This window comes from Chelonoidis abingdonii, chromosome 5, assembly GCF_003597395.2.
Source record: "Chelonoidis abingdonii isolate Lonesome George chromosome 5, CheloAbing_2.0, whole genome shotgun sequence".
Lineage (NCBI taxonomy): Eukaryota > Metazoa > Chordata > Testudines > Testudinidae > Chelonoidis > Chelonoidis abingdonii.
Window position 1 is genome coordinate 138336364 of NC_133773.1, and position 12202 is coordinate 138348565.

General features: G+C 46.5%; 1 protein-coding gene across 1 annotated transcript in view; it reads left to right on the forward strand.

Moving 5' to 3' along the window:
• Positions 1-5971: 5971 nt before the first annotated feature.
• The window catches only part of ADRA1D (adrenoceptor alpha 1D), a 69641-nt gene continuing 63410 nt past the window's right edge, over positions 5972-12202 (forward strand). The window contains exon 1 of the mRNA XM_032766179.2: positions 5972-7897. Within this exon, the coding sequence (XP_032622070.2) occupies positions 6934-7897 (964 nt within the window). The 5' untranslated portion in view covers positions 5972-6933. The remainder of the gene's footprint in view (positions 7898-12202) is intronic.

The window sequence follows — 12202 nt, forward strand, 5'->3', positions numbered from 1 at the left end:
CTGTGCTGTGCAGTGTCATGTTGCTGTCCTGGTTGTTTATCCAAACTAATTCCTACTCAAGAGTATCCTGACTGTTAGTCCAGAGCTGGCTTAAGACCACAGTCTTCTAGGCTGCACTAAGAATGCAGCTTGAAAGTGTAATACCTCCATAGGCACTGACTCCATAGGTGCTCCAGGGCTGGAGCACCCATGGAAAAAAATGAGTGGGTGCTTAATACCCACTGGCAGCCAAGCACCCACCCTCCCGCCAGTGCCTCCCACCCACAGGCAGCCCCACTGATCAACTCCTCCCCTTCCTCCCAGCGCCTCCTGCATGCTGCAGAACAGCTGTTCTGTTCCCTGGCGTGCAGGAGGCACTGGGAGGACAAGGGGTAGGAGTGGGGATGGGGTGTGCTTGGTGGAAGAGTTGGGACAGGGATGGGAAGAGGTGGGGTGGGGCCTGCGGGGGAAGGTGTGGAGTGTGGGTGAGGGCAGAGCAGGGAGGGAAGAGGTGGGGTGGAGGCTTGGAGGAAGGGGTGGAGTGAGGGCAGGCCTGGAGGTGGGGAGTCAAGTATCTCCCCAGGTAGAGAGGAAAATGGCACCTATGAATACCTCCAATGCTTGTTAGCCTTTTCTTCATTGGTTTTCCTTTCTTTTTCTTGAGTTTCTGCTTTTCTTTCTCAGTAATAGTAACTGTGGCTACTGAACTTAACTCAAACCACGAGATCATAGCCCAGCTGGGAAAAGCAGCATGCTCCAGCCACTCCCTTTGCATTGTCTGAGCAACACAAAGGGGTTCTGTCTTTAAGGTAAGTTGAGCTATAGCTTGAGTGTTACCTTGCACTCAAACTCACATCCACTCACACAAACCCCTCACTGGAGTTGGGTGATGGTGTTAACTCCAGTTGGCTGGAGCAAGAGGGAGCTTAGGTGGAAGCCTGAGTTAGTACCACTCCTTAACTGTACTAAGTCTACAAATCCGTAGTGTGGACACAGGCAACAATAGCTTGGTGCCGCAGTCCTCCAGTGCCTTCCCAGAATTCCCCCTGTATTGGTCGTGGTCCTTTCAACCTTCCTGAAATAATACGTTTGGCCATAAGCCTGAGAAGTTTAGACACCACTGACATAAGTTACCATTGTGGCTTTTGGAAACATCTAATGCATAAAACAGAATCATAGGACTGGAAGGGACCTTGAGAGGTCATCTAGTCCAGTCCCCTGCATGCATGGCAGGACGAAGTTTTATCTAGACTATCCCTGACAGATGTTTGTCTAACTTGCTCTCAGAAATCTCCAATGACAGAGCTTCTACAAACTCCCTAGGCAATTTATTCCAATGCTTAACCACCCTGACAGTTTTTCCTAATGTCCAACCTTAGCCCATTGCTTCTTGTCCTATCCTCAGAGGTTAAGAAAAACAATTTTTCTCCCTCCTCCTTATAACAACCTTTTACGTACTTGAAAACTGTTATCACGTTCCCTCAGAGTCTTCTCTTTTCCAGCTTAAAAAACCCAATTGTTTTTCAATCTTCCCTCATAGGTCATGTTTTCTAGACCTTTAATCATTTTTGTTGCTCTTCTTTGGACTCTCTCCAGTTTGTCCACATCCTTCCTGAAATGTGGTGCCCAAAACTGGACACAATACTTTGAAGGGTTGGATCACATAAACCCTTTGGGACTGTCATCTAATGTGCTGAGACTACCTCTGAGGCCATTTTCTCTGCCAGTTTGGGCCTCCAGAACCCTGCCTTGTTGAGCCAGACACGCTAGCCTGCTGCAACACAGACCCAGGGTCTGAGCCACGAACCCCAAAGCTGCAGACTTAACTGAAAACAGCTTAGTAAGTGCTCCTGTCTCTAGCACCCAGACACTCAGCTCCCAATGGGATCCAAACCCCAAATAAATCCATTTTATTCTGTAGAAAGCTTATCCAGGATAAACTCATAAATTGTCCAGCCTCTATAACACTGATAGAGAGAGATGCACAGCTGTTTGTTACCCCAGGTATTAATTGCTTGCTCTGCATTAATTAATAAGCAAAAGTGGTTTTATTAAGTATAAAAAGTAGAATTTAAGTGGTTCCAAGTAATAGATAGAACAAAGTAAGTTACCAAACAAAATAAAATAAAACACGCAAGTCTAAGCCTAGTACAATAGGAAACTGAAAACAGATAAAATCTCACCCACAGAGATATTCCAATAAGCTTCTTTCACAGACTGGACTCCTTCCCAGTCTGGGTCCAGCAATCACTCACACCCCCATAGTTACTATCCTTTGTTCCAATTTCTTTGGGGTGGAGAGGCCATCTCTTAAGCCAGCTGAAGACAAGGAGGGGTTTCCAGGGCCTTTTATATTCTTTCTCTTGTGGGTCAGGAGTGAGGGGCACTTTGTTCTCCTGTGCAAAACCCCTTTGTTCTCCTGTGCAAAATCACAGCAACAAGATGGAGTTTGCAGTCACCTGGGCAAGACACATGTCTATGAATGATTCAGCTTTTTGCAGGCCGATACCATTGTTTACATGATACCATTTGATACCATTGTTTACATGTTAGTTTGAACCATTACCGGGAAAGTTCAGATATGGATTGGCATCTCCCAAAGTCCATCGTCAGTTAAGTGTTTCTTGATTAGACACTTACTGAGGATAGTCCTTTCTCAAGAAGCTGACCAAAGGCTTCACTGAGGCTGCTTAGAATCAAACACACTGAGATACAAGTACATAGCCAATATTCATAACTTCAAATACAAAAATGATACTCACATACAGACAGCATAATCGTAACCAGCAAACTACAACCTTTCCATAGACATCCCACTTGACCTCCTGTGTACAAGACTTGGCACAACCATAGGACCCTGGTTGCAACAATGATCTATACAGTCACAGTTCATGTCAATAACATCACAAATAAAATACATGTTCAGCCCTGTTATTGTACATAGAAAAAATTGTATTCCCTTTTAAAAAATATGTGTCTGCTTTGTTTCCTCCTGTGGTATAACTACAATATTAATGTTAAGAAATTTAAAACCACCAAGTGATTGGTATTGTTTGCTATTATTTTAATTTTAAAAGTTACCCTGTGCACAAGAGTGCATTTAGCACTATGTCTCCATAAAATTCCAAATGTTATCAACAGAGTCAATAGAAGGCTAGAGGAGGCTGAGGAAGTGTGAGAGAACAGCCTTAGATATGAAAAGGGGAAGCATTTGTCTTAAAATTGGTCAAAACTCAGAATTTCTGTTTCATGGGATATTCTGACATTTCAGAATTTGTTTTCGTTAATTTCATCCATTCGCAATTAAAATGAAAACACATATTTTCAAATTTCCTGCAAAATAGAAATTCAAAAAAAAAGTTTGTTTAGAAAATTTTGTTTTGGAAAAAGCTCAACATTTTGTTTCAAAATAAAATTTTTGTTTCAATTTTTATTTTATTTTTTAATTTTTCCACTATTTTACATAATTTTATGTCATGTGAGTAATAGTAGTGAATGATGTCATATCGTCATTGAAATATGTAGCTGAAATATTTTATTTATGTTTTAATTTATTTTTATTTAATAATAAGCATTAAGGGAAACAGCTATTTAGTATAGATTGAAATATCTTAATTTCTAGATCACAGTATCTTCTGTTTGTGTTATAATGAAACAATTTGACACTTTCAATAAGCACTCAATGTATTAATTAGCTGAGCTGCTGTTTTCAAGGTCCTTGTGTTAGCCTGAAATCATTTTTTTTCTAAGATAATAAAAACAGCCGCTCCTCTATAATGTAATATATATATATTACATACATTTCAAAATGTTTTGGTGCAGGACATTTTATCATACCTGTACGATGTTGCAGAAAAAATCAGTTTCATTGATACGGCATTTTCTGACCAAAAACAGTTTCAACATAAAATTTCAAACCAGCTATAGCTGCAACTCCTTTGAATTCTTCAGCTGAACAGATTGATTTGCACAGTGTTATCTACACACAAAGTGGCACCTGTTTAGTTAAACCAATTGAGTTTAACCAGTGCAAAACCCAATGTGACACTCTTTTCTCTGCTAAAGAGTGGCTTATTCGGTTTTAGCTCAAAGCTTTAGCTAATCAATTTAAATGAAACCACATAATCCTGGTTTAAATTGAAATAAGTGGCCACACAGCCCTTTGCACCAGTTTAACTAAATTAGTTTTAAATCAAACATTCAATTTAACCATTGCAACTCTGTATAACAACAAGCACCAAGGCCTAGATCCACAAAGGTATTTAGGTTCCTAACATCCATACCTTTGTAGCTCAGGGCCCCAACATCCAGAAAATTAAATACTTTTAGGGTAAAGATTTAGTGTAATTCTGATTGTGAGCAACATACTATTCTATTCTGTTCTATGTAGTTTTTATAGGACACCCACCACCATAGTACCAGAGCACCGTCCTGTAGCGTATTAAGCAATCTGTCTACACATTAAAAAGGAAATTTAAATACTGCTTTACATAAAGTCAACTACTCCTTAACTATGGGAAAATGTAAGTTTTCAGTCTCTGTGGGTGCCCATAGATTAGATTCAATATATTTATTGAGAGTGATAGACACAGTGAGATCTATCTAAAGCTGTACAGATATAGCTATAAAATTTATTGGGCTAAGATGACAGCAAGCTGAACTTGGCTTCCCAGGAAGAAACAGGAATAAATAGGGCTGGCTAAAATGTTTTCCTCAAAACATTTTCTTTTCATGAAAATGGCTGTTTGACGAGAACAGAAAATTGTCATTTTGCTTGAAAGGTTTTGTTCTTACCAAATAAATAAATACATTATTAAATAAAAAAATCAGTTTGGGCACGTTTGGGGGGGGGGGTTCAGGTTTTCGCCCTTGCCCCCTTTCTCCTGCATTGGGGAAAAAAAGCTGGAATGTAAAGGAAGGAGGATGAAAATCTCCCTTTCAAAAATAAAACTTACACACACGCACACACACACACATACACACACACCATTCAAAGGGAAGGAATTGTTGGTTTTGGGGGGGGTTGGGAGGGGTTGTGTGTGTGTGTGTTTGTTTTTTATTTTGTTTTGTTTTTCATTTCCTTCAGAAAAATACACAACATTTTTGACCAGTTCTGCTCATCACATGAATCAGCAGCAGCCTCTGCTCAGGCTGCAGTTAAATCACTTCGCTGCAAATGTTTGCGGCTACCGGGAGGGTGGGGGGAGAATAGTTGTTAAAATGCAAGATAAACATAATTGAAAGCAAATATTTCCTGTGTACAGTAGGAACTAGCTTCGGAACCATCCCAGCGAAACATACAGGTCGCTGCCCTGCCATAATGAATGGAGGCGGGAGGGGAAGAAGGCTCGTTAGAAACAAATCGCTGGAAACAGGGCTTGGGTCTATCCGTGGGGAAAGTGACTGTATAAACAAGCCCCCAAGCAATGCTGGACACTAACCACAAGCTGCCTTGCAAACAGCACCGGGGGCGATGTCCTGGTCGCGCAATATCCTGGCCCAAGTGCCCTTCTGCCCTGTACTTTGGGGGGTTGGATCTTTGAAGGCAGCGCTGCCCACGTAGGCTGGCGCTCCAGCACCTGGCTGCGTGGGGAGGGAGGGCGCTCCTGGGGGGCTGGCTAAAGGAAGGCCGGACAATACCTGGAGGTGCAGGGAGAGGAGGATGGGGCGGCTGGGAGCTCCCGGCAGGATGGAGAGGGGATGAGAGAAGCAGGGAGCGGTTTGGAGAGGCGGCAGTGCTGGCCATGCCAGGTAGGGGGCTTAGGGGGCTGCCTGGCGGAGGGAGCTGCTGGATCGAGGCTAGTGGGCAGGGGGCGCTAGCTGGAGGAGGCAGCGATGCTTGGGGCAGGAAGGGGAGCAGCAGGAGGGGGCAGAAGCCAAGCCAAGCCTGCGTCAGCAGCCCTCCCCCCGGGGGGGTGGGGTGTTCCCCCAACTGGCCTCTGGACCATGGGCACCACTTGTGCCTAAGGAGACTGGGTCAGGCCCCGGGAGGCAAGTCCCTGCAGGAGCCTGGCGCTGGGCTCGATCCTACGACTCCCTCCCCTGGAGTCTGAGCCCACGTGGCTCTGGCCGCAGAGGATTCCAGCCATTTGCTGCCCCCTAGCGTTGGACAGGGGCCTAGCTCCTGCCTCGGGAAGCGCTGAGCGTCAACTCGGTGCCGCTGCAGCAAGGGGTAGCGGAATATATTTAGCCGTGTGGTTGCCTCTGTCTTTAAAAATGCCCCGCAGTGGCTCCTTCCCCCAACGCTTGCCCTGCAGAGAAGGAGCTTTTTGCATCCTCCTGGCGTGGAGCTGGAATGGATCCTCGTGGATGCCAGGCTCTGGGATCCCTTTTCGTTCCAAAGTAACAACTCCCTCCTCTTCCTCCTGCTCCTCCAGCATCCCGCCCGCCCCGATCCGCAGGGGAATGCAACAGAAGCGTTAGGAGGAGTTTGGAGAACTGAGGTTGCACCACCCCGGGAAGCGAGGCACAGATCTCTCTCTCTCTCTCTCTCTCTCTCTCAGCCGTGCCACCCACTGAATGCAAAGTTTGAGCATCCGAGGAGCTGGTACTTTCCGCCCCTCCCTCTGCCTTAGAGCTGGATTTTCCTTTCTGCATCCTGGACTGGGAAGGGAGGGGAGGATGGACGTGAAATTTGCAAGCGGTCTCTTGTTGCATCCGTCCGGCCAACTCCTGCATCCTCAGCCGAGGCATCTTCTTGGATGAAGGCGAGCAAAGGGTACCCCATGCTCTTCCTTTCCATTTGCTCCCCCCATCGCTTCCCGGGAGACTTGCCCTTGTGGGGTGGGCTGGAAGCGGGGGGTGGCTGAAACACAACCTCCTGGCTGGGGACTTGACTGGGGCTGAGTGGAGGAGGAAGAAACTCTTTGCAGTGCAAGAGAAGGCGGGGGGGGGGCATGCCCGGCGTCCCTTCCACAGTGGAGCCATCCTCCATGGAGCCCGGACCCTTTTAAAATGACTTTCCCTGATCTGATCAATGCCAGCTCGAATGGGAACCGGACGGGACAAGGCAGCGCTAACCGGTCCTGGAGGGAGTGGGGGCTGCCGGGGGAGGACGCGGAGACCAATGGCACCTCCCTGCCTTTGGCCCTGGATCTCCAGGCGGTGGGCGTGGGGGTCTTCCTGGCCCTCTTCATCCTGTCGGCCATCGTGGGCAACATCCTGGTCATCCTCTCGGTGGCCTGCAACCGGCACCTGCAGACGGTCACCAACTACTTCATCGTCAACCTGGCCATCGCGGACCTGCTGCTCAGCACCACCGTGCTGCCCTTCTCGGCCACCCTGGAGGTGCTGGGCTCGTGGGCTTTCGGGCGCATCTTCTGCGACATCTGGGCGGCGGTGGATGTCCTGTGCTGCTCCGCCTCCATCATGAGCCTGTGCATCATCTCGGTGGACAGGTACATCGGGGTCAAGTACTCCCTCAAGTACCCCACCATCATGACCGAGAGGAAGGCGGTGGTCATCCTGGGGGTGGTCTGGTTCTCCTCGATGGTCATCTCCATCGGGCCCCTGCTGGGATGGAAGGAGCCGCCTCCCCCGGACGAGAGCATCTGCAGCATCACCGAGGAGCCGGGTTATGCCCTCTTCTCCTCCCTCTTGTCCTTCTACCTGCCCCTTATGGTCATCCTGGTGATGTACTTCAGGATCTACGTGGTGGCCCGGCGGACCACCAAGAGCCTGGAGGCGGGGGTCAAGAAGGAGCGGGGCAAGTCCATGGAAGTGGTGCTCCGGATCCACTGCCGCAGCGTGGTGGGGGACTCGCTCTCCAGCGCCAGGAGCAAAGGGCACAACTTCAGGAGCTCGCTTTCCCTGCGCCTCCTGAAGTTTTCCCGGGAGAAGAAAGCGGCCAAGACCCTGGCCATCGTCGTGGGGGTTTTCATCCTCTGCTGGTTCCCTTTCTTCTTCGTCCTGCCTCTCGGTAAGTGAACCCCCACTCCCCGCTGCGCTGTCGTGTCCTCCCCAGCTAAGCGGAGGGGCGCGACCCCTCTTGCTCTTCGCTGTTGCTCTCTGCCATGAGTAAACTTCCAGGCTTCATTTCAAGCGCTGGTGGCAATTAAAGGGGGGCGGAATAATAATGATACTCTCCAAAGAACTTCGCAATATCTGCGCGCCCTGTTCCCCACCGCGGTGGAACGTCCATGAGCAGCTGGCGCTAGTCTGGGTCAGAAATTGACTTAAGGTTGTGGAAAGGGGTGGGGGGAGAATAACACGTGTTTTATGCTGTGATCATTCTGAAACTGCCCGAACTGCCCCGAGAGCGAAGCATCATTTTGGCAAAGAGACACTGAGAGAGAGAGGGAAAGAATCAAGTTATTTAACATGGTTAGGAGCATCAGTGGTTACTTTGGTGTATTTCGCCCAAGTTCTGTGCTCTTGGATTGGGTTGTCCTGGTGTCCTGGGAGCTCTGAAGCTAAATGCACGAGTCTCTATTGCATGAGCTAAAAGTCACATGGCCCTGAGCTAAGACTGTAGCAGACCCATTTAACTCTAAGTGGTCTTGGTGCCTCTAGATGGGACAGAACACCACACTAGGTTACACTGGTCCTTTCCCAGTTCCCCATGAGTCAGGCTCCTGATTGGCAGCCCTGAGCCTCATCGCAATAAGTTGCCAAAGTCTAGAGGCCCTGAGCCAATGTCTGCACAGATCAGTGGGAAGCCTCTCCTTGACTTGGCTGGGCTTTGGATCGGGCATCACATTTGCAGATGAAGAGGGCAGACGTGGGCAGAAGGCATCCTCCTCTTGACTATGGATGCAAAAACACTGGGCTAAACCTGTGTCTGGTGTAACTCCGTTGCCTTCAATGGAATGTGATGCCAGGGGTGTATTTTGGACCACGAGCCAAAGTCTTCTCTAGAATGGTAGCATTTTTCTGGGTGATTTCCCATGGCTGCTACCAGTCTCTATGCTGATTGCTGAGAAACAAAACTCTTGTTTTGTCTGCATTTCGCTGAGACCTTGTGATGTGCCACACACAAGGCCTATTGATTTCCTCATTCTGTAGCCTAGTGGTAGGAACTCCTAGATTCTATTCCTGAGTCTGCTTCTGGCTTATTCTGGTGTATTTGGCAAGTGATGTCACCCTTCTGTGCCTCAGTTTGCCCATCTGTAAAATGAATACAATTTAGCCCCACCTACCTTACATGGAAGATGTGAGGCTTAGTTCTGGGTATCTGGAAAGCACTTTGAAATCCTCCAATGAAAGTTGCTGTAAAATGCCAAGCAGTATTAAGATTATCATCCCTGTGCCGCTTTGTGCATTTCCCCAGCCAGTATTCTAAGGGTTAAAATCTTTGTGCCAATATTGCTCTGGCATGCAGGCAGCCTCTGTAGCTTTGGGAAGAAGAGCCGGCAACTCCTGGCTCCAAAGCCAGGTTTCATGACCTTGGTTAGAAACACAAGTACTAGTTCACAAGGTAGGACAGAGGCATCTACACCCATGCCGGCAGATCTTCCCCTTGGAGCAGCATAGCTAGGTCATAAAGAAACAGGAGTTTAAATACCCCTTATTCTCTTTCAGACTCCCCCAAAATATAGTTAGTGGGACAGATCCTCAGCTGATGGAAATCCAAATAGCTCCTAGAAGTCAGTGTAGACCATATACACCAGCTGATATCTGACGCTGCATTGTCAACCATCCCTTTCCAGTCACAGACAACTCATTAAATAAACAGCTTTAGGAAAGTCCTATGGTCCAGGAACTCTTACAGCCCATTCTGCATCGGATTTTCTCATGCCCTTAGTTATTGTCGAGGGGGTGCTGGAGGGGTCAGAATGCATCCTCTTGACAGTAGCCAGGCCTTTTTCCCATCCTGTTGTCATCTGAGCCTACAGGGAGGTGTCACGTGATCGAAGGCCGTGCATCTGAGATTTAGATTACATGAAACGCCTCACCGCTTATTGTGGGCAGCATAATAGACAGATTTGTTTAGCCCATTGGAAAAATAAATTACAAAAAGCAGGCAGGGACACAGCCGCTCTGTCGGAACACTTTTAGAAGATATTTGTTGTGGTGGGTTTGTCCCTTTTAAAAATCATTTCTGGACTTACCGTTCCTAACAACACACTGAAAAATTGAGATCTAGTTGAGTAAATCATGGTTTAAGGTCATAGCAGGGAGCCAAGAACTTGTGAGTTCTAATCCTGCCTGTGGCCTTGGCCAAGTCACTTATTTGCTTTGCCTCAGTTTCTCTTTTGTGATGATGATGGTGCTATTTCCTCTACCTCATCAGGAAGTTGTAAGTATTAATCAGCTATATTTAAGAGCCAGTTCTCACCCTAAGTAAACGATGAAGTATAAGAACATAAGAACAGCCATATTGGGTCAGTCCAATGGTTCATCTAGCCCAGTTTCCTGTCTTCCAGCAGTGGCCAGTGCCAGATGCTACAGAGGGAATGAACAGAAAAGGGCAATTCAAGAGATCCATCCCCCTGTTATCCAGTCCCAGATTCTGACAATCAAAGATTTAGAGTGGGGTTGTGTCCCTGACCACCTTGGCTAATAGCCATTGACAGACCTATCCTCCATGAACTTAACTAATTCTTTTTTGAACCCACTTTTGTCCTTCACAACATCCCCTGGCAAGGAGTTCCACAGGCTGACTGTGCGCTGTATGAAGAAATACTTCCTTTAGTTTGTTTTAAACCTGCTGCCTCTGGATTTCGTTGGCTGGCCACCAGTTCTTGTGTTATGTGAAGGGGCAAATAGCACTTCCCTATTCACTTTCGCTGCACCGTTCATGATTTTACAGATCTTTATCATATCTCCCCTTAGTCACGTATTTCATGTCGCTCAGAGCATGGGACTGGGAGCCAGGATTCTCATTCACTGTGTGACTTTAAGTAAGCCACTTAACCCTCTCTGTGCTTCAGTTTTCTATTGCACTAAATGGATATAATGTTATTGACCTACCTCCTGGGGTATGTTGTGAGGCTTAATATTTTGTAAAGAGCTTTGAGATCTTTGGTCTTAGTGTGCTATGGAAATGAAAAGTTTGATTATAGAAACATGAGTGGAATAAATTCAATCTCTCTCATCAGCTTTGTATTTGACATGTGGTCACAGCCTTATGCACGCCCCTTGGAAGAGCCTGGATGGTCAAAACTCCAGCATTAAATCCTACCCCAATGCTTTTGCACGCTATTAATGAGCCTAGGAGTTCAGAAGCTCTACTACAGAGTTATTTCAAATAAGAAACCGAGGGGAAAGATTGTCCGACAATATCTCTTTTTAATAAACATGTTTTCTGTTTCCAGATGGAAAGTTGGGCTAGGTCTTCAGCGGGTGTAAATCAGTGTCATTCCATTGAAATCAACAGAGTGGTGCCAGTTTACACCTGCTGAAATTCTGGCCCTTCTCCTTGGAGCCAGTATTTCCGAACTACGTTTTTCTTTCTCCGTTTGTGCAATTGACAGTTTCAGTGTAAAAACGACTTCAGTGTCAGCTCCCCGGTGGCTTTTTGATATGTTTTTCTAAATTGCACAAATTCATTTATGGTTCGACTTTCAAAAAAACAACCCATGCTGCCTTTGATTTCTTTTCATTGCGTTGCACCATTTCAAATGTGTGAATGCCTAAACACTGCTTAGCGAGAGAGTTTTTGCAAACATACTGTGTCCCTTTACAGACACAAATATAGCTCCTCACTGGATATAAATCAGTAGAAAAAATATTGCTTGAAATCAAAATGTATTCCCTAGTACCTCCGTGGAGTCTTATCAGCTGAATAACCTACACCCTTCTTGGTATTGTGATACATATCTCCAGCATATGATGCAATCATCAAGAGTATTGGTGCAATTAATAAGAATATGTTTGCTTGGCTAATCAGGCACTTTAGGAAGCTGTTTGCTTAGCAAGGGACAAAACCCTAATCACACCTTGTCAAGGTTCCTTCCCCACTCTGAACTTTAGGGTACAGATGTGGGGACCTGCATGGACACTTCTAAGCTTAATTACCAGCTTAGATCTAGTACTGCTGCCATCATCCCCAAGCACTAATTTTCTTCCCTGGGTAGCCTTGAGAGACTTCACCAATTTCCTGGTGAACACAGATCCAAACCCCTTGGATCTTAAAACAAGGAGAAATTAACCATCCCCCCTCCCTTCTCCCACCAACTCCTGGTGGATCCAGATCCAACTCCCTTGGATCTTAAAACAAGGAAAAAATCAATCGGGTAAAAAAAGGCTTTTAATTAAAGAAAAGAAAGGTAAAAGAAAACCC